Here is a 23256-nt window from a genome sequence, read left to right on the forward strand (position 1 = left end):
CACTAGATACCTGCAAGGACTCCTGCATTCACAGAATACTGAAGACTTCCCTTAGAGCAGTGGTTCTCAACCTTCTGGCCCTTTAAATACAGTTCCTCATGTTGTGACCCAACCATAAAATTATTTTCGTTGCTACTTCATAACTGTAATGTTGCTACTGTTATGAATCGTAATGTAAATATCTGATATGCAGGATGGTCTTAGGCGACCCCTGTGAAAGGGTCGTTCGACTGCCAAAAGGGTCGCGACCCACAGGTTGAGAACCGCTGACTTAGAGCATGATTGTGGCTGCTTCTTTCAGCATCCCAGCACCATTAGCAGCTTATTCCATGACCCTGCTGGAAGGGTGGGTGGAAATGCCTGGCTGGAGAGTGAATGTTCTATTGTAAACTTGGTCACCTCTCACCAAAAACAGAGGCATGGGGACCCCCAGCCTCTGTTCTTACCTGTCTCCTCTATAACACTTTTTCATCCAGCCTCAACTCTGCCCTCCTGTCTGAGCATGGGGTCTGGGGAGGGACAGGAATCATGGTCTCAGGAATCAGCCACTCACAGGAGCCCCTGACTGAGCCCAACCTGTAAAGCCAAAGCCAGTTCCTTCAGAAACTGTTTCCAGGTTATGGCAGCTGTCACTGAGTCCTTAGTCACTGCCGCTGGGCTGTTGTGCTACCTTTAACCGTTCTGCCAGGTCACTTTCTCAAGCCAGAGGTGGAAATCTCTTAAGAATGTAACCTTAAAGACTACCTTCTGTTTTAGACCGGCTGATCAGTACTGTCCGTTACCCTGGTAAACACGATCAGCTTGTGTGCTCTAGAGTGCTGTCCTGGGAACAAGCAGAGAGGGGAGTGCTCTGTACAAGCAGCATTCGTCTCCGTCGTTATCTTCTTGATGACAGGGCGCCGTGTTATGGGGGTCTGTGGCATGGCTTAGCCCTAAAGGAGATCCTGTTAAATGGAGGACAGTGTGCGTGGGAATATCAGATTTAATTCTGAGTGTACATAAAGCACTTGGTTGATCTAATATATAACAGACCATATGAATCATGGTGCTAGTGAATTCCGGTTTTGATTATTTGGTTATACCATTACTCAAGAGTACAATACTTTAAAGTACTTCTATAAAAATAATGTGCTATAAATAGATAATAGAGATAGATAAGAGATAATATTACTTCATGTAAACACAAGAAAACTGACACAGAGAAAGTTGAACTAATTGAGTGTGATTGGCACACCTTAAGCTTTTCAAGTAGGCTACCTTGTACATTTACTACACCTAAAATTGGCATATATGTCCATAAAGATCACAGTTGGCTTGGATCCAGCTGAGAACATTGCCAACATGGTTCAGAAGTTCTAGACATTTAAAAGTCTAATCAACTCTCTCTCTTACATTCGTTTACACAGGGCCATCCAGAGTAGAGATGTGGCCCAGTTCAGGAATGTCGTCACGCAACTGGAAGCTGATTTAGACATTACCAAAAGACAGCTAGGGACCGAGCGCTTTGAAAGGCAAGTTGGTCTCTATCCAGTATTTAGGCTGGGAGCATTCTTTCTTAGATAACAACAGATTCTGGTTATTCCATGATGGCTAGGTTTTAAAGTGTAAATTGAACTTCAGTTTTACTGGATTAATAATGCCACTGGATATAAAATTTAAGAAGTTCTGTTTTTAACTTTTTTGCATTAGGGAGAGGGCTGTGCAAGAACTTCGCCGCCAGAACTATTCAAGTAATGCTTATTATTTGAATTCTACAATAAAGCCAAATACAAAATGTCATTCACCGGAACGTGCTCACCACCGATCTCCTGACCGAGGCCTGGATCGATCTCTAGAAGAGTGAGTGGTTTAAGGGTCCTTTCTCTGGGGACCATATAGCAATATATACAGTGACTATTTGAGGATGTAAGGAAACTCAGTAACAGTCTGTCAGGAATAGTGCTATTGAAACATGATTAGTTATGTTCACATAAAAAGAAAGTATTTTGACTAATAGTTTTATATAAATATTCCAAAGTGAACGATTTCTATTTTATCTGTTTACATAAATTTTATTTTTAAAATCTGATTTTCTTTTTATTTCTACATCCATTTGTATTAAATTTTTATTGAATTTTTAGAGAGAGAGGTAGGGAGAGAGAGAGTGACATACACAGAGAGAGAGACAACAATTTGTTGTTCTACTTATTTATATATTCATTGTGGATCAAACCCACAACCTTGCATATCTGAAATTTTACTACCTATATTTTCTTCTAGGATTTTTATGGTTTCATGACTTACATTTAAGTCTTTTATCCATTTGAGTTCACTCTTGTGTATGGTATAAGTTGGGGTCTAGTTTAAATTTTTTTGTTTGCATGTATCTGTCTAATTTTCTCAACACCATTTATTGAAAAGACTGTCTTTACTCCATCTTATGCTTTTGCTTTCTTTGTCAAATATTAATTGACCACAGAGACGTGGATTGATTTCTGGGCCATCTGTTTTTGTTAGTTCTTCTTTAAATGTTTGGTAAAATTCACCTATGAATTTTACCAGGGCTTTTGTTTGTTGGGAGTTTTTTCATTGCTGCTTCAATTTTATTAGTTGCAATAATCTATTCAGGTTTTCTGATTCTCCTGATTCAATTTTGGAAGATTGTATTTCCTATGAATTTATCCATTTCAATTTGTTGTTCAATTGTTGGAATATAGTTCATATTATTTTCCTATACTCCTTTGTAATTGTTACTTCTCCTCTTTAATTTCTGATCTTATTTATTGCATCCTCTTTTTTTCATGGTCACTCTGGTTAAAGGTCTGTCAATCTTTTTTATTGTGTCAAAGAACCAGTTCTTGGTTTCATTGATCTTTTGTATTGTTTTTTTAGTTTCTATGTCATTTATATCCACTGTGATCTTTATTATTTCCTTCCTTCAGTTTACTCTGGGCTTTTTTTTGTAGCTTCTTTTCTAATTCCTTTAAGTGGATGGTTAGATTGTTTATTTGAGATTGTTCTTGTTTCTTGAGGTATTCTTTGAGAATATTTCATGTGTACTTGAGAAGAATGTATATTCTGTTGTTCTAGGATGAAACATTCTGTAAATATCAAGGTAGTTTTCAACTACCCTATGTATTTTGATTGGAGTATTTAAGCAACTTATATTTAAAGTGATTTATTGATACTTACAAATTTATTGCCATTTCATTCTCTGTAATCTCCTCTTCTTCCTCCTCTTCCTCCTCCTCCTCCTCTGCCTCCTCCTTCTTCTGCTTCCTTCTCATTCTCTTTCTTTTTCTTCACCTTTAAGAAAACCCTTTAACATTTCTTATAATACTGGTTTATTGGTAATCAACTCCTCTAGCTTTTTCTTGTCTTTGAAACTCCTTCTCCTTCAATTTTAAATGATAACCTTGCTGGGTAAAGTAGTCTTGGGTATAGGTCTTTGCTTTTCATTATTTTGAATATTTGATGCCAGTCCCTTCTGGCCTGAAATGTGTCTGTTGAGAAATCAGCTGACAGTCTTATGGGAGCTTCCTTGTATGTAGCTAAATGCTTTTCTCTTGCTGCTTTTCAGATTTTCTCTTTATCTTTAACCTTTGCATTTTAACTATGATGTGTCTTGATATGGGCCTCTTTAGGTACATCTTGTTTGGGACTCTCTGCGCTTCCTGGACTTATGTTATGTCCTTCACCACGTTAGGGAAATTTTCAGCCATTATTTCTTCAAATAGATTCTCAATACCTTCCTTTCTCCCTCTCTCTTTTTCTGGTACCTCTATGATGCAGATGTTTTTATGCTTCATGTTGTCCCAAATGTCCCTTAAACTATCCTCATATTAGAATTTTTTTCCTTTGCTGCTCTAATTGAGTTTTTTACTACCTTGTCTTCTAAATTTCTGAATCAAAGTCTACTTCATCCAACCTACTGTTTGTTCCTTCTAGTACAGTGATGGCGAACCTTTTGAGCTCGGCTTGTCAGCATTTTGAAAAACCCTAATTTAACTCTGGTGCCGTATCACATATAAAAATTTTTTGATATTTGCAACTATAGTAAAACAAAGATTTATATTTTTGATATTTATTTTATATATTTAAATGCCATTTAACAAAGAAAAATCAACCAAAAAAATGAGTTCTCGTGTAACCTCTGACACACGTGTCATAGGTTCGCCATCACTGTTCTAGTATATTCTTCATTTCAGATACTGTGTACTTCCTTTTTGACTGGTTCTTCTTTATGGTTTCTGTATATATTTTTATGCTTGCTGTCTCTTTGTTGAAGTTCTCACTAGTTGCTTTAGCATCTTTATAAACATTTTTTTTTAACGCAAATTGCTTACCCTCATTTTATTTAGCTCTTTTTCTGGAGATATCTCCTGGTTTGTTTGTTTTTTGTTTTTTTACTTGGGGCATGTTTCTTTGTCTCACTATTTTGTCCTTCTCCCTGTGTTTGTTTCTATGTATTAGGTAAATCTATATCTCCCAGTCTTGGTAGGGTGAACTTATGTAGTAGGTGTCCTGTGGGACCCAGTGGTGCAGTCTCTTTCCTCATCTGAGCTGGGTGCTCTAGTAATGTCCCTTGTGTGTGTTTTGTGAGCCCTCCTGTTGTGGTTGAGTCTTGAACTTGCTATTGGACTGTTCATTAGTGAGTTTGACACCCAGGATGGCTGACTATGAGGATTGTTCCTGATCACAGAGTATGAGGTGCTATGCAGGTGCTGACCACATAAAGTAGAATTCGCCTCAGCAGGGTCTGGTGCCTGCCAAGATCTCCCTTTGGATGTGCCACTTGTACAGTTAATTGGATCCTGCTCTGATGTTGTCTGAAGCTGGCCACTGGGTGTGTTTGTTCTGGGGCATTTTGGGAGAGACTCTGGTGCAGGTCAATGTCACTGTGATGGCTCAGAGCTACTTGTTTGGAGCTACAAAGTGATTCATAGTTTGTAGCTGCCTCTGCTGGGCCTTGGTGTGTGTGGAAGACCAAGCTGCATACCAAAGCCAGCTTCCACTAGCACCAAGCCTGGGGACAGGTCAGCAAAAGTTGCAAGGCATCTTCAGTTCTTCCTTTGCTGGCCTCCACCTGCTGACTGCCTTCAGTCACTGGAAAAACCTCTTATAGTACTTGAATTGCATGCAGTAGGTTGTCAGTGAGTCACCAGGTAGGGAAAGTGGTGTTCACCAGATTGATACAAGTTCAAACTCTTACCAGTGCTGGGTCAGAGGCATCAGCAAAAGTCCCGGGATATACAAAGTCTAGCTCCCACCTGCCGGGTTCCTACAGACCTTTGTAGTGGGGCAGAGTCTCAGTGAGTGGTGAGGAGGGTGAGGCCAGCAGTTTTTCAAGCCTAAACAGGCCAGCCTTTGGCCAGTTGAAGGTAGGGCTCCGTGCAAGAAAAATGGACCTCATCCTAGAACCACACAACTCAGTCTGTCCCAGATTCAGTCCAGGCCTCCTTGGCAGGAAGGGACCACCAAGAGTCAGGATGAGGCCGCCAGAGCCCAGAGGTTGGGTCTAGTGTATCTCCCTTGATGGGAAGGCACCCATCAAGTTCACAGGAAAGTGGGGGGATTGACCCCACCCCAAAGCCACATACCTCAGTCAAGGATACCCCTGAGTCTGCTGGGACCTCTGTACCATGGCCCAGTCAGCTGACTCCATGAGCTCTGCAGGGTGTGGCAACAGGGAATTGAGAGGATAGGGCTTTTGTATTCCCTCAGGCTGATGCCATAAGGAAGGGAGTGCTCCACCCAAAAAAGATAGCATCTGCAGTTTGAGAATGGGACTCAGCACACGGATCCTGGCGGCTGCCCCTTTGGCTCTCTCCCCAAAGTTATAAACCCATCTCTCCTCACAGGCCTCTAGTCTGCTCTTCCCTCTCTCTGCTGGAATATAGGGTGACTGGCTGTGAATAAGATTTTGTGCATTGGTGCTCTAAGAGGATGTCTGGTTCTTAGAGGACCCCTACCTCTCCATGCAGGACAGAATCCCTGCTGGTTTTCAGTTAGATTTTATGTGGGCTCCTTTTCCCAGTTCTGGTGCTCTGGGCCAGGGGGGAGCTAGGTGAGGGCTTGAGACCCCGTGCTTCTCATGGTGAACCCCCTGCAATTGAGATATCCCTCCAGAACCTCAACTGCCACCTCTGGGTGCAGGCTGGCCTTTTTCGTGGCTCTGCCCTTCTTACCATTTTTATGTGGCTTCTATTAATCCTTGGTTATAAGACTTCTGTTCAGCTAGTCTTTACTTGATTATTCAGGTTGTTCTATATTTAGTTGCAATTCCAGTTCTGTCCTTGGAGGAGGTGAGTGTAAATTCCACCTACTCTGCTGTCATCTTGAATCTTCTTACTTAACTTTTGCTGTTAGTTTTAAATGGTATCCTTTGATGGCCACCTATTATTTAGACAATAAATTTACTTAATTTGCTTTTCTCCAACCACTGGTCTGTTTCTTGTTCCTTTGCCTTTTCCAGGCTGTCATATAAGTGAAATCGTATCATATGTAGCCTCTAATGGCTGGCTTTCACTTAGCATAACATATTAGAGATTTCCCCAGGTTTTCATGTGCTTCAGATGTTCTTGCATATTTCTTTTAACTACTGAATGATATTCCATTGTGTGGGTGTACCAATTTTGTTTTATTTTACTTTTTATCTATATATATAAAGAGCCAGGGGCCATCACATCCAAAACAACTGAATGGATGACCAAACAGGCTGCATGGGGTGACTAGGCCGGCAGGGGGGGCAGTGAGGGGCAATCAGGATGGCAGAGGGGGACAGTGAGGGGCAACCAGGCCAGCGGGGGGGGGGGGGGCAGTTAGGGGTGACCAGGCCAGCAGGAGAGGGCAGTTGGGGGCGACCAGGCCAGCAGGGGGGCAGTTGGGGGTGAGTAGGCTGGCAGGGGAGCCAGTGAGGGGCGACCAGGCTGGCAGAGGGGGCAGTTGGGGGTGACCTGGCTAATAGGGGGTGGCAGTTGGGGGCAACCAAGGCCAGCAGAGGGGGGGGCACTAAGGGGTGACCAGGCTAGTGGGGGGGGGAGGGGTCAGTTAGGGGCGACCAGGCCAGCAGAGGGGGACTGTTGGGGATGACCAGGCTGTTGGGGGAGCCAGTTAGGGGCAATCAGGCAGGCAGGCAGGTGAGCAGTTAGGAGCCAGCAGTCCTAGATTGTGAGAGGGTGCAGGCTGGGCTGAGGGGACCCCTGCGCGCCCTCCCCCTCCCCTCACCTCCCCCCGTGCACGAATTTCGTGCATCAGGCCTCTAGTTTGGAAAGAATTACAGTATAACTGGTAGATGCAAAAATAGTTATAGAGAGTTACCCATGGCCTTCCCCCAGTTTACCAATGACAATATCTTACAAACCAAGAGATTAACATTGGTACAATGTTAATATAGGCCTTTTTCAGTTTTCACCAGTTTTTGCATGCACTCGTGTGTGCAGCTTTTTTTACACACCACCCATATTTCATCACCACAATCAAGACACTGAATTGTTCCATAAGCAACAAGGAACTCAATAGCTCGTGATATCCCTTCATAGTTAAAGCACACACCCACCACCTGGCAAACACTAATTTCTTCTCCACCTCTATAATTCTGTCATTTCGAGAATATTATAGAAATGGAATCACAAACACTATGTAACTTTTTGAGATAGATTTTTTTTTTATTTAGCACAATGTTCTTGAGATCCATTCAAGTTGTATGTAATAATAATCCATTCCCTTTTATTGTTGACTATGATTCCAAGATATGGATGTATCACCATTTGTAAAAACTGAGCAAAAGAAATATACACTGTATCTGTGTTTCTTCACAGAAGTTGGGGAAAATCTTAAGTATTCCTGAAGTAATACTAGAATATATTTTTATACATGGTGAAATCTTTGAATTAAAAATATTAATGTGCACAATTTTCTTCTCTCTCATAGGAATCTTTGCTATAGAGATTTCTGACATGCAGAAAGATTCTTCACATCCTTGGGAAAGGTCAAAATGTTAAACTGATTTTTTTTTTCTATTTGATTGCATTTATTTTTGAATCCTTGACAATGTTAAAGATATATATTAACTTTGTTCCTCTGAATCTCTGTTCTCATGTGCCATATTGCAGAGATCAGAGATGACTTATAAAACAAAAATGCATGTGGCTCTTTCTACCCATAATAGTGAGTGTAAAATCCACTTACTTCACTATTGAACACTGTTAACTATCCGGAGTAAATAAAGAAGCTTGTAAAAAAGAGGGAAACGTGTTTTTTACAAAACTGATTTCCTTACTTTTCTTGGTCTCTCAAATAATTGGTAGGTTATTTTTCTTTGTTACTTATCCTTTCTTGGCTGGAGAAGTCCTGCCAAAATAGGCATAGTGTACTGATCCTGGCCTGGGTCCCAATATGCCACTTTGGACCCAGCCTGATGTAAATTCAGGCCATAATCTGACTTCAAAGCCGCAGATAGTAGGAGTGTGTCAGGATTTTTAAATCCATAATATTGTACCACTGATTAACATACATTTCTGCAACTGTGTTTACCATACCATTTTTAGAAAGGCAGGTGATGCTATATCTGTCAAGAATGTAAGATTTTTTAAAATCTGTATTTTTAATAAGTTTTCTTTAAAACATTAAAGTACTGCGATCAACTTAATTGCCATTTTATTTTTTTATTTTTTTGCCTGTGGCAGGTGTTTGTTTCAGAGTAACCACTCCATTGGTGCTTCCTTATTTCCCCTAAAACCCCTAAATCTCCTATCTTTTCTGTCCATTGACTTTGAATTAAGAGCCTGAACACTACTGCATTTTACTGATATTAGCTGTTTGTATTCTTGCCATTTATTTTTAAAAATCTGTCATTAATAGTATTCATAGGATGTAGACAGTTTCTCATTGTATACAGTCACTATTCAGTATGACTACAATAATGTAGGATGGGGACCTGGTTTAGGTCTTGTTTAATCATTATCACTCTGATATTCTGCCATAAGGCCATGCTTCATATTTACTTTAATTTGATTTTTAAAAACCTTGAGACTTATTCATCTAGTTCAAGACACTCATTACATATTGGTTTAAAAATTGAATAATTTAAAATATGGTGTCCTTTTATAAACATTTTGGACAATAATATGAAAAAATTTTTTGGTAAAAACAGTTGTTTGGTGCTAATATTAAATAATATCTTAATAAATATGCAAAATTAACCTTTTCTAGATGATTCAATGACCTAAGTACTACATCATTACAACATTAATTTTAGTCTGTCCACCTCCTAGATGACTTGACAAGGAGCTGAGTATCACCTGTCACACATACTTTACATGTTGTATGTGGAGGGCAGTATGTCGGGAAAAGGGCATGAGATAAATAAGAATGAAGTATGTAAGCAAATATTTCCATACTTGATTAAAAGTATACTGTACTTGACTTGTGCCATTAATTACAGAATATTTAAAAGGAAAATCATTTGGTAAGTATACAGAGAGGCCAATATTATCCAAAGGTAGGGAAACCTCAACTGTATTCTATGTTAAAACTCAAAGAAAAAAATTTTTCTTATAGTAATATTTAAGGACATTCATTATTTTTAATAAGATTCTAGTTACTTAATGTAAATATATATTAGCCTATTGATGTAATTGGGATCACTGAATGCAATAAAATGCACAATACAAAAACTATACCAAACATATTCTCTCTTTTTTTTTTTTCAGTCTTCAATTCGCTCTGATTTATTTTTTATTTTTATTTTTTTTAATTAAATCTTTATTGTTCAGATTATTACATTTGTTACTCTTTTTCCCCCCCATAGCTTCCCTCCTCCCAGTTCCCACCCCACCCTCCGCCTTCACTCCCCACCCACTGTCCTCATCCATAGGTGCACGATTTTTGTCCAGTCTCTTCCCGCATCCACCACACTCCTTTCCCCCCCAAGAATAGTCAGTCCATTCCCTTTCTATGTTCCTGATTCTATTATAATCACCAGTTCATTCTGTTCATCAGATTATTTATTCACTTGATTTTTAGATTCACTTGTTGATAGATGTGTATTTGTTGTTCATAATTTGTATCTTTACCTTTTTTTTTCTTCTTCCTCTTCTTAAAGGACACCTTTCAGCATTTCATATAATACTGGTTTGGTGGTGATGAACTCCTTTAGCTTTTTCTTATCTGTGAAGCTCTTTATCTGACCTTCAATTCTGAATGATAGCTTTGCTGGATAAAGTAATCTTGGTTGTAGGTTCTTGGTATTCATCACTTTGAATATTTCTTGCCACTCCCTTCTGGCCTGCAAAGTTTCTGTTGAGAAATCAGCTGACAGTCATATGGGTATTCCCTTGTAGGTAACTGAGTTTCTTTCTCTTGCTGCTTTTAAGATTCTCTCTTTGTCTTTTGCTCTTGGCATTTTAATGATGATGTGTCTTGGTGTGGTCCTCTTTGGATTCCTTTTGTTTGGGGTTCTCTGCGCTTCCTGGACTTGTAAGTCTATTTCTTTCACCAGGTAGGGGAAGTTTTCTGTCATTCTTTCTTCAAATAGGTTTTCAATATCTTGTTCTCTCTCTTCTGGCACCCCTATAATTCGGATGTTGGTACGCTTGAAGCTGTCCCAGAGGCTCCTTACACTATCTTCATATTTTCGGATTCTTTTTTCCTTTTGCCTTTCCGGTTGGGTGTTTTTTGCTTCCTCGCATTTCAAATCTTTGACTTGATTCTTGCGATCCTCTGGTCTGCTGTTGGGAGTCTGTATAATATTCTTTATTTCAGTCAGTGTATGCTTAATTTCTAGTTGGTCCTTTATCACAACATCGAGGGTCTCACTAGATTTCTTGAGGATCTCACTACATTTATCGGCGGTTTCTAGAAAGTTCTTGAAAAACCTTAAAAGTGTGGTTTTGAATTCTATATCCAGTAGTTTGCTCTCCTCCATTTCTGTCATATGTGTCCTGTTTCTTTGTCTTGGCATTTTTTATGCTTCGCTGTGTCGATAGAGTGGCTTTCTGTGTTAGGTGTCCTATAGGGCCCGGTGGCTCAGCCTCCCCAATTACCTGAGGTAGGCACTCTTGGTGCACCCCCTTGTGGGCTTTGTGCACAGTCTTGTTGTAGTTAAGCCTTGATTGTTGTAGGTAACACTGGGAGGATTTGACCTCCAGGACACTTGGCTGTGAGAATCAGCTGTGTCTGCAGTGGGAGAACTTTTGAGCTGGAGACACCCTTCTGGGGCAAGACTTGCTTCAGTGGGGCTTTGGTGCTCACTGAGTCTGCCCCCTGAGTGTGTCCCTTATGGATCTGTGGAGTTATAATTGGATGGTCCCACTCTGACCACTTGGTACACTGGCTTTTGGATCTAAGGAAGTGCTAATCTAGCCTCTGCCTGAGGCTACCCTGCAGAAGCCAGGTGTAAAGCAATGCAAGTTGCCCTGGGGCCTTGGGCAGCTGCAGTTTGTTAAGTAATTTTCAGATTACAAAGGGCTGGGCCTTTTATATGCAAAAGCCTCCATGCACGGCTTGGGCGGGGCGGAGCACCAGGGGATCAACTGGGCTGGCGGAGCGAGCAGTATGGCTGCTCTCAGTCCTGTCCTCAGAGGCCCAGGCAATCGCTGCGTGTGCCTGTGAGAGAAAGCTGCCCTTGAGTTCCGACCGATGCCAGACAGTCCCGTTTCTCCCGTATGAGTCTGGGTCCTCAGAGACTCGCCTGGAACTGGAGCTCTGAGCCTGAGACTCCCTCCCGATTGAAAAAGACAATCGTGACCTCAGTCGCCAGCCCGCTCTGCATGCACCTCCGCACCTTTGTATTTTACTTCCACACCACACCTCCTCTGAGTCTCAGTATGCTTTTCTCTTTCCTTCTAGTTGTAGAATTTCCACTCAGCCAGCCTTCCTGTGGTTCTGGATGATGTCCATTTCGTCTTTTAGTTGTATTTTTGAAGTGGTTGCGCGAGGCAGCAATCTCCGGTGTTTACCTCTGCCGCCATCTTGGTTTCTCCCAAACATATTTTTTCTTTGATGACAATAAATCTGAAAAAGAGTTCTCAACTTTGAAATGTCATGTTTAATCCAAAACATCCATTCTCACCGAAATAAAGGTGTTTTGAAGAGAATTGTTAACGTTCTGAGTTAAATATCTCACGACGTTCTGGGTTAAGTATCTCACAGGCACTAAGTCTCAGTACATCTAAACTAGGGGTGGGCAAACTTTTTGACTCGAGGGCCACAATGGGTTCTTAAACTGGACCGGAGGGCTGGAACAAAAGCATGGATGGAGTGTTTGTGTGAACTAATATAAATTCAAAGTAAACATCATTACATAAAAGGGTATGGTCTTTTTTTTTTTTTAGTTTTATTCATTTCAAATGGGCCGGATCCGGCCCGCGGGCCGTAGTTTGCCCACGGCTGGCTAGACCATTCATTAGGAGGAAAGAACAATTTTATTGATTTTTTTTTTTTTTAAGAGAGAGAGAAAGGGAGAGGAAGAGAGAAAGAAACATCAATGAGAAAGAAATATCATTTGGCTGCCTCCCACACACCCCCTACTGTGGATGGAGACAGCAACCAGGGCATGGGCCCTGAGGAGGAATCCAACTAGCGACCTCTCCGTGCATGGAATGATGCCCATCAACTGAGCCACACTGCCCAGGGCAAGAACAGTCTCTTAACAAGTGGTGCTGGGACAACTGGAAAGTCACATGCAAAGGAATGAAGCTGGATCGTTACCACACACCACATACAAAAACCAACTTAAAATGGAGCGTTTACCTACATGTAAGTGCAAAACTATAAAACTCTCCAAAGAAAACATACAGGCAAATCTTCATGACCTTGGATTTCACCTGTTTCTTAAATATAACTTAAATGACAACAGCAAAAATAGATAAATTGGCCTTCATCAAAATTAAAAACCTGTGCATCAAAGGATGCTACTAAAAAAGTGAATGATAAGACAGAGAGAACCAAGATGGCGGCATAGGTTAAGGCCGGAGTTTGCTGCTTTGAACAACTACTTCAAAAGTGAAACCAAAAAACGGAAGGGACATCACCCAGAACCACAGGAACACTGGCTGAGTGGAAGTCCTACAACTAGGAGGAAAGAGAAACGCATACGGACACTCAGAGGAGGCGCAGTGCTGAAGTCAAATTCTGAGGTGCGGAGTGCGCGGAGCGGGCTGGCGGCGGAGGGCGCGGTTGGCGTTTTCAATCGGGAGGGAGTCGCAGAATCTGAGCTCCAGATCCGGGCGAGTCTTTAGGGACCCAGACTCAAACGGGAGAAGCGGGACTGTCTGGCTTCGGTCAGAGCGAGTGCAGCTTTCTCTCTGAGCTTTGCAGCGGGTGCTGGGACTCAGAGAGGCAGAGCCCCTGGGGACAGTACTGAGAGCCGCCATAACTGCTTTCTCCGGCCCACCCTGTTGATCCTGTTCGACCCGCCCCGCCCAAGCCCTGCACAGAGGCATTTGCCGGATAGCCTCAGGCAAAGGCTAGATTAGCACCTCCCTAGAGGACAGAAGTTCTCTCACTGCTGACACAGCTGATTCTCATAGCCACTTGGCCTGGAGGTCAAACCCTCCCTGGAATTAGCTACAACAATCAAGATTTAACTATAAGACTGCGAACAAAGACCACTAGGGGGTGCACCAAGGAAGCATAACAAAATGCAGAGACAAAGAAACAGGACAAAATTGTCAATGGAAGATATAGAGTTCAGAACCACACTTTTAAGGTCTCTCAAGAACTGTTTAGAAGCCGCCGATAAACTTAATGAGATCTACAAGAAAACTAATGAGACCCTCGATCTTATATTGGGGAACCAACTAGAAATTAAGCATACACGGACTGAAATAAAGAATATTATACAGACTCCCGACAGCAGACCAGAGGAGCGCAAGAATCAAGTCAATGATTTGAAATGCGAGGAAGCAAAAAACACCCAACCGGAAAAGCAAAATGAAAAAAGAATCCAAAAATGCGAGGATAGTGTAAGGAGCCTCTGGGACAGCTTCAAGCGTACCAACATCAGAATTATAGGGGTGCCAGAAGATGAGAGAGAGCAAGATATTGAAAACCTATTTGAAGAAATAATGACAGAAAACTTCCCCCACCTGGTGAAAGAAATGGACTTACAGGTCCAAGAAGCGTGGAGAACCCCAAACAAAAGGAATCCAAAGAGGACCACACCACAAGACACATCATAATTAAAATGCCAAGAGCAAAAGATAAAGAGAGAATCTTAAAAACAGCAAGAGAAAGAAACTCAGTTACCTACAAGGGAATACCCATACGACTGTCAGCTGATTTCTCAACAGAAACTTTGCAGGCCAGAAGGGAGTGGCAAGAAATATTCAAAGTGATGAATACCAAGAACCTACAACCAAGATTACTTTATCCAGCAAAGCTATGATTCAGAATTGAAGGTCAGATAAAGAGCTTCACAGATAAGGAAAAGCTAAAGGAGTTCATCACCACCAAACCAGGATTTAATGAAATGCTGAAAGGTATCCTTTAAGAAGAGGAAGAGGAAGAAAAAGGTAAAGATACAAATTATGAACAACAAATATGCATCTATCAACAAGTGAATCTAAGAATCAAGTGAATAAATAATCTGATGAGCAGAATGAACTGTTGATTATAATAGAATCAGGGACATAGAAAGGGAATGGACTGACTATTCCTGGGGGGGAAAGGGGTGTGGGAGATTCGGGAAGAGACTGGACAAAAATCGTGCACCCATGGATGAGGACAGTGGGTGGGGAGTGAGGGCGGAGGGTGGGGCGGGACCTGGGAGTAGGGGAGTTATGGGGGGGGAAAAAAAAAAGAGGAACAAATGTAATAATCTGAACAATAAAGATTTAATTTAAAAAAAAAAAGTGAATGATAACCCAAATAATGGAAGTACATATTTGCAAATCATATATCCAGAATATATAATTTTTATAACCCAACCACAAAAAAACCACTATATTTAAAATGGGCAAAGGACTTAGACATTCTTCAAAGAAGAGATACTAATGGTTGATAAACACATGAAAAGATACTCAATGTCATTAGTCATTAGGGCAATTGAGATCAAAGCTATAACATAATCCCCCACACAGTAAGATGGCAAGAATGGAAATATGACCATAAGTATCAATGAGGATGCGGAGAAATTCATACATTGCTGATAGAAATATAAAATAGTTTGGCCACCGTGGAACACAGTTTGGCAGTTCCTCAAAAAGTTAAACATAGAGTTAACATATGTTATGACCCAACAATTCAACTTCTAGGTATATACCCAAAAGAACTGAAAGTGTGCTCAAACAACACTTGTACATGAATATCCATATTAGCTCTAATTGGAAACCACCCATCCAAATATCCAACAACTGATGGATGGATCAACACAATGTGTTATATCCCTATGATGGAATATTATTCAGTCATAACTGTGAATGAAGCATTGATACATGGTACAACATGGATAGCCCTTGAACACATTGTGCTAAGTGAAAGAATCCAGAGATAAAACCCACATAGTTTGTGACTCCATTCATTTGAAATCTTCAAATAGGCAAATCCATAGAGACAATGCAGATTAGTGGTTCCCAGGGGCAATGGCGGGGGGTGGGGTGGCTGCTTAGTGGGAACAGGGTTTCTATTTGGGTGATGATTAAGTTCTGGAACTAGGTAGTGGGAATGGTTGTGCAACATTGTAAATATACTTAAACCTTTTCAAGGTTTCTCTGATTTCTAGCATTGGTCTGACTGAGTCAGGTTCTCCTGTAAAAGCATCCAGTATTTCTCCTTTGAAGGACTTATCACAGGTGTAATTATTTGTCTAATATCTGTCTTTCCTTCTTTACTATAAAATTCATCAGGGTAAGGGATCATATCTGTCTTCACCATTGTATCTCCTACGGTATAGCATAATGCTTTGATACATACTAGGTATTCTGAAATACTATGGAACAAGTAAAGGAAGGAATTACCTCCAATTCCTAACAATTAGAGTATCTTCTTAATTTCTTTGAAGTAATCTACTTTTCTCTATTCTCACTCTAATCCAGACCATAGTAACCTCTTAATCTAGAATGATGTGACAGTCTCCTATTTGCTCTCTCTTTCAGTCATACTTCTATCTAATTCATTCTCCACACTGAATCAAAGAACTAGTTTTAAAACACTAATATGACCACACTTCTTCCTAACGGACCAATTTACCATTAGACTAAAGTCCAAACTCTTTAACATTGCCTTCACCTCTCTGATTTGGCTTTTTATTTTTTAATCTTTTCAGCTTCATACTGCTCCCCACCCAATTTATTCTAAACTAGTGACCTGGCGCATGAATTTGTGCACATTGAAAGGAAATTAATTAGAAGGTGGCCAGCGGGGCGGGACTCTTCAAGACAGGCTGGACACACCCTGGAGCCAACCTCCCATGATCCCTCCCTTTTGGGCCAGCGTGGCTTGAAAGGCATCTGCGGAGTGAGCAGGGTCCCTCTGGCAGGTGGGGTTCCTCAGCCTGGCTTGTGGGTGGGGGGCCAAAACTGGCTCTCTGACATCCCCCAAGGGGATCTCACATCCCAGAATGTGAGAGGGCACTCTGCAAAGTTGCTGTCGTACAGGGTATGGAACACAAATGCAAGTGTGCTGTAAACCAGATTTGGGGCCAACCGTGCCCCAGCAACAACATAACATGTGGCTGAAGGTGGAATCACGTGGCCCCATGAGGAATCAGGCTCCCTCCTCTCTGGTTTCGGGGTGTGTCACCTGAGAACCACCACTGCCAAGTCACTGCAGCTCGGCAGCTCCTGCCTTGAGCCTCTGCCCTCTGATGGTCAGTGCGCATCATAGCAACCAGTCTGATGGAGGGAGGGACACTTAGCACATTAGATTGCTTTCAACTCCTGGAACAGTTTATTCTCTTGCATCTCTTGACCTTTACACATGCTCTTTCCTCTGCCTGGATCACTCATTTTTTCTCCCCAAGTCTCCCAGCCTGGAAAATTCTTGTTTGCCTAAACATTGCATCATCAGCACCTAGCACAGTGCCTGTCACTTAGTATGTGCTTAATAAATTTTTGTTGTGTTTTTTTAAATTAAAGTCTTATTTCTTGTATTCTTCTATTTGTTTTAACTCCACTTATCCAGTGTGCTTCATTGAATTCTTATTGTATGGTCTTGTTTGTGAAACATACCTTCTAGGCACTGAGCTCCATGAAAGACTGATTATTTATCATGGTACAGACCATGCCAGGCTCATGGTGGCTTCCAGATTACATATATTCATTGAAAGAGTATGGGACAGAGGTGGGAACCTTTTTTTCTGGCAAGGGCCACTTGGATATTTATATCAAATGTGGTCCATACAGAATTATCAACTTAAAAATTAGCATGCTATATTTGGACAAACAATTAACTCGCCTCTAATGCCTTGGCAGGGCCAGAACAAATGATTTGGCTGGACTTATATAGCCCACCCCTGGTACAGAGTACAGGTGGTTAAGATCACAGACCCTACAGTCCCATTGCTTGACTTTACCTCATGTCTTTATATTTATTAGCTGTGTACTTGGGCAAATTAAGCTTTCTGAACATTATTTTCCTAATCTATTAAAGGTATATGTATAAAAGAACCTAACTTAAAATGGTATCATGTGGTTTAACTGAGATAATATATGCTTAGTCTCTGTACAATGTCAGGTATAGAGTAGATAGTAAATATATTTATTATTTGTGGAACTAATACAGAAATCTATAGGTTTGAGAGTCAAGAGGGGAAACATAGCTGGAGAAAAGTTTTGGTAGTCCTCAGCAGGTATGGGTTAGGACAGTGGTTGGCAAACTCCTTAGTCAACAGAGCCAAATATCAACAGTACAATGATTGAAATTTCTTTTGAGAGCCAAATTTTTAAACTTAAACTATATAGGTAGATACATTGTTATTAACTTAATTAGGGTACTCCTAAGGCTTAGGAAGAGCCACACTCAAGGGGCCAAAGAGCCGCATGTGGCTCACAAGCTGCAGTTTGGCGACCATGGCGTTAGGAGATCAAACAAATGAAAAACAAGATAGGGAAAACAAAAACTAGTTCAGGGAGGGAAAAATTAACCAAGGTTTACCGGATGGCTCAATTATAAATAGTGCTTCAGGGTCTTAATAATGTAAGCACTGACTATACATCTACAAAATTAATGAAGGACAGGATGAAAGAATGGGAAAGAAGCAATGTGTCATAAAGGCCTGGGAAGAAATTAAAGGTAAATTCTCTTCTTTCATAGTGGGGAGCCAATTGATAATGCCTAGAACTGAAAAAGCAAGACATAGTGATATAAGTGTCTTACTTAGAGAAAAGGATACCAAAACAATCAGGTAAAAGGGGTAAAACTGGTTGCCTTGGGAGGGGGAAATGCATGGGTGGGAATAAGGTTGGCTGGAAACACTTGTTTTAATAACCTTGTAAATCTATTTGAATCTTTTGTAATTTTGATTTAAAAAATTTTTTAAATGCACACTTATTAAGTTTTTGTTTTAAGAGAGAAGGTGAGAGATGGGTCAATAGCTAGAAAGCTTTTGTGCCTTCTCTAATCCCACCAGCCCTAGAATAATTTATTCTTCTCTGACTTTCCATTAAAATATTTAATTTTTTATCCAGAGACATAGAAGAATGGAATAGACAGGCGAATTTCAGAGGGAAGGTGGGTGTGGAGGGGTGGGTGGGGAATGACTAACTGGAAACATATATTCATATATGCATAGCCCATGGACACAGACAATAGAGTGGTAACGGCCTGGGAGGGGCGGGTACTGGATGGAGTGGGTCAATGGGAAAAAAACAAGCAAAGGGGTAATCTGTAATACTTTCAACAATAAAGAGAAATTTTATAAATATTTACCTCTTTAGGCATTATCACATAATTCCTTCTGTTACACCTGTGTGTGTACATGCTTTCATTTTCTGATAGACTTGGAATGTTTTTAGGTGAAAGAACATAGTTTGACCCATTTTTGTCTTTATCCCCAGCCTTCTATTCAAAGCAGTGCTTTGTACATGACAGGTAGTCTTTAAATACATGTGGCATGGGTGACAGCGTATGTTACTAGGTCCCCATTTCATGTGTTTTTGCTGTTTCATCTGATATAATACAGGGACTCCGTTTTTAAATTTTTCCATCTCTCTCTTTTAACTATGCATTTTTATTGATGTCAGAGAAGGAGGAAGAGGGAGGGAGAGATAGAAACATCAATGATGAGAGAGAATCATTGATCGGTTGCCTCCTGCCTGCTCTTCACTGGAGATAGAGCCCTGACCAGGAATCAAACTGCAACCTCCTGGTTCATAGGTCAACATTAAACTACTGAGCCATGCCAGTGGGCGAGTTTTCCCATCACTTGCCATGCTGAAAATATAAGCAGGTGCTTAGTAAATGCTAGAATGATTCAGAAGTGAATATCAGCTCTCTCAATTTTGCACAAGATAACCAGATTCATCAGTAAACCAGACTAATTTTCCAGAGTTGTGTAACTTTCACCACAGCCTAATTTTAGAACTTTTTGTCACCCGGCCCCCCCCCCAAAAAAAAAAACCAGCATGCCCATTAGCAATCATTCACTCCCATTTTCCTCCACATGCCTAATGCCCTGCCCTCGGCAACTACTAACCAACTTTCTGTTTCTATGATTTGCCTACTCTGGACATTTCACATAAAAGCAACTGTACAATATGTGGTCTTTTGTGACTGGCTGTTTCCATATAGCATAATGTTTTGAGGGTTTTCTATACTATAAGAAGTATTGGTACTTCATGCATTTTTATTGCCAAATTGAATGCCATTGTGTAGACATAATGTGTCTTGTTTACCTATTCATGAGTTGATAAACATTTGGTTTGTTTCCACCTTGTGGTTATCTATACATATATAAAAGCCTAAGCGACCGAACGACCAGTCGACTGGTTGCTATGCTGCGCACTGACCACCAGGGGGCAGATGCTCAATGCAGTAGCTGCTCCCTGGTGGTCATTGTGCTCCCACAGTGGGAGTGCCACTAAGCTGCCCAACCGGTCCTGGCGGCCCACCAGCCCCGTGGCAGCCACTCCCTTCCTCAGTGGTCCTGCAGGTCCAATCTCCGGAGAACAGGTCATGCACTGATGGACCAGTGCTAGCTGCATGATCCCAACAGCCCTGGAAGTCAGCCTCAGGCACCACTTCCCCTCCCTAGATGATCCACAAGGTAGAAACAATATAAAAGTGACCGCCAGGTGGCTCCTGACAACTGCAATGAACATCAGAGGGACAGATCCAGATCCTGGGCCTGCGAGGGCATCCCACTGCGTGCACAGAGGGCGGATCCTGTCCTGCTCCCCCACCCCCCAACTCCTTCTGGACAGGCACCAGATGCAGGGCTCATGATTGGCAAGTGCCGCTGCAGCGTCGCTAGCCTCTCCCGATCAGTACTGACTGGGTGTGAGCCTGTGGCAGGTGCAGCGGGGCCAGGATGAGTGGGAGTGGCAGGCAGCGTTGGACTGCCAGATTTGGCCAAATCCTTGCAAGTTATGCCGAGGGACCCCACCCATGCACGAATTCATGCACTAGTCCTCTAGTTATGAATAATGTGCTTGAATGTTCATGTGCAAGTCTTTGTGTGGATAAGTTTCTATCCTCATGGTATGCACCTAGGAGTGAACTTCCTGGGTTATGCAGTAATATTTTTAGGAACCTCCAATCAGTTTTCCAAGCAGCTGCACTAGTTTACATCAGCAACATATGAGGGTTCCAACTTCTCCACATCCTTAACAATGCTTACCTTTTGTTTAATCCCAAGGTAGTAGAGTATGAAGTGACACTGTTGGATGAGCATGCTCCCAGTGGCTATTGATCGTGAGTATCTTTTCATGCGCTTATTTGCCATTTGTAGATCTTCCTTGGAGAACGTCTCTTCAGATCGCTGCCCATTATTGATTAGTTGGGCTAATTTTTCATTGAGTTGTAAGTTGTATTTATATATTGTGGATACTAGACCCTTATCTAATACATGATTTGCACACTTTTTCTGTATGTGCCTCTTCATTTTGTATACGGTATCACTTACAGTACAGTTTTTAATTGTGTACTGTTTCCTTTTGTTACTTGTACTTTTGGTGTTGAATCAAGAAATCATTTATGTCCATAAATTCAGGGACATAAATATTGATTCCAATGTTTTCTTCTAAGAATTTTCTAGCTTTAGCTCTTTAAAAAATTTTTTAAACATTTTTTACTGATTTCAGAGAGAGGAAAGGAGAGGCAGAGAGAGCTAGAAACAATGATGAGAGAGAATCAAGGATTGGCTGCCTCCTGCATGCCCCATACTGGGGATCGAGCCCACTACCCAGACATGACCCCTGATTGGGAATCGAACCATAACCTCCTGGTTCATGGGTTGACACTTGACCACTGAGCCACACCAGCTGGGCCTAGCTTTAGTTCTTAATTTTATGTCTATGATCCAGTTTGACTTATTTTTATGTGCAAAGCGAGGAAGGAGTTCAGATTCATGCTTTTGTATGTGAATATCCAGTTGTCTGAGCACCATTTGTTGTAAAGATGATTCCCCTCGCCCACCGCCGCCCCCCCCCCATCAAGTTGCCTTGGCATCCTTGTTGAAAATAAAATGACCATAAATGTGAGAGCTTATTTTGGACTCTCCATTCTGGTCTCTCTTTATACCAGTACCACCCTGTCTTGATTACTGTAACTTTGTAGTACATTTTGAAACCAGTAAATTGGAGTTTTCCAAATTTGTTCTTCTTTTTCAAGATTGTTTTTCAAGTTGCTTGCATTTCTATGTGGATTTAGGCTCAGCTTGTCAACATCTACAAAAAAAGGGACAGCTGGTTTTGATAGAAAGTACATTGAATCTGTAGATCAATTTGGGGAGTATTGCCATCTTAACTATAATAAGTCTTCGACTGATGACATAGGATACCTTTCTATTTATTTAGGTCTTCAGTTTCTTTTCACAGTGCTTTGTAGTTTTCAGCATACCGCTTTTGATAAAATTATTCCAGAGTGTATTATTCTTTTTGATGCTATTGTAAAAAAATTTTTTTTAATCTTTGTTTTTGAAAGAATTTCAGATGTCCTTCTTTTTCCCCCTTGTCCCTCACCACCTTGTTGTCTGTGTTCGCGGACAATGCATATAAGTTATTTGGTTAATCTCTTCCCACCCCGCTTCCCTCTGAGATTCGTCAGTCTGTTCCATGTTCCCATGCCTCTGGATCTCTTTTATTCAACAGTTCATTGTGTGCATTAGATTCCACATTCGAGTGAGATCATGTCATATTTGTCTTTCTCTGACTGGCTTATTCCACTTAGCATAATCATCTCCAGGTCCCTCCGTACTGTCTCAAAAGGTAATAGGTACTTCTTTTTCACAGCTGCATAGTATTCCATTTAGTAAATGTACCACAGTTTTTTGGTTTGTTTGTTTTATCTACTGATGGGCACTTGGGCTGTTTCCAGATCTTAGCTATTGTAAGTAATGCTGCTATAGGGGTGCATATATTCTTTGTGATTGGTGTTTTGGGATTCTTAGGATATATTCCTAGAGTGGGATCACCTCACATCTTCCAGAATGACTACCATCAAGAAATCAACAAACAAGTGCTAGTGAGGATGTGGAGAAAAGGGAACCCTAGGGCACTGCTGGTGGGAATGCAGACTGGTGCAGCCACTGTGGAAAACAGTGTGGAGATTCCTCAAAAAAATTAAAAATGAAACTACTATTGTATAATTATTTCTCAACCTCATTTTCAGATTATTTTGCTATTATAGTGAAATAAAATTGATATTTTAATAATTTTAAATCTTTCTGTATCACTGAATTTTTGTTCTAATAGGTTTTTAATGGACTTAGGATTTTCTGGGTACAATATCATGTCATCTGCAAATAGAGATAGTTTTACTTCTTTCTTTTTATTTATTTATTTTTTTAAATTAAATCTTTATTGTTCAGATTATTACAGTTGTTCCTCTTTCCCCCCCACCCCCATAGCTCCCCTCCACCCGGTTCCCACCCCACCCTCTGCCCTTACCCCTGCCACCCACTGTTCTCAACCATAGGTGTACAATTTTTGTCTAGTCTCTTCCCACATCCCCCACACTCCTTCCCCCCGAGAATAGTCAGTCCACTCCCTTTCAATGCCCCTGATTCTATTATATTCACCAGTTTATTCTGTACATCAGATTATTTATTCACTTGATTTTTAGATTCACTTGTTGATAGATGTGTATTTGTTGTTCATAATTTGTATCTTTACCTTT

General features: G+C 41.1%; 1 protein-coding gene across 4 annotated transcripts in view; it reads left to right on the top strand.

Moving 5' to 3' along the window:
- TSGA10 (testis specific 10) overlaps positions 1–8629 on the top strand; it is a 273384-nt gene extending 264755 nt beyond the window's left edge. For all 4 annotated transcript variants that reach the window (XM_036302250.1, XM_036302251.1, XM_036302252.1 and 1 more), the window contains 3 exons: positions 1407–1511; positions 1690–1839; positions 7912–8629. In XM_036302250.1, the coding sequence (XP_036158143.1) occupies positions 1407–1511; positions 1690–1839; positions 7912–7936 (280 nt within the window). In that variant the 3' untranslated portion in view covers positions 7937–8629. The remainder of the gene's footprint in view (positions 1–1406; positions 1512–1689; positions 1840–7911) is intronic.
- The last annotated feature ends 14627 nt before the right edge of the window (positions 8630–23256 follow it).

Source organism: Myotis myotis, unplaced genomic scaffold, assembly GCF_014108235.1.
Source record: "Myotis myotis isolate mMyoMyo1 unplaced genomic scaffold, mMyoMyo1.p scaffold_m19_p_30, whole genome shotgun sequence".
NCBI lineage: Eukaryota > Metazoa > Chordata > Mammalia > Chiroptera > Vespertilionidae > Myotis > Myotis myotis.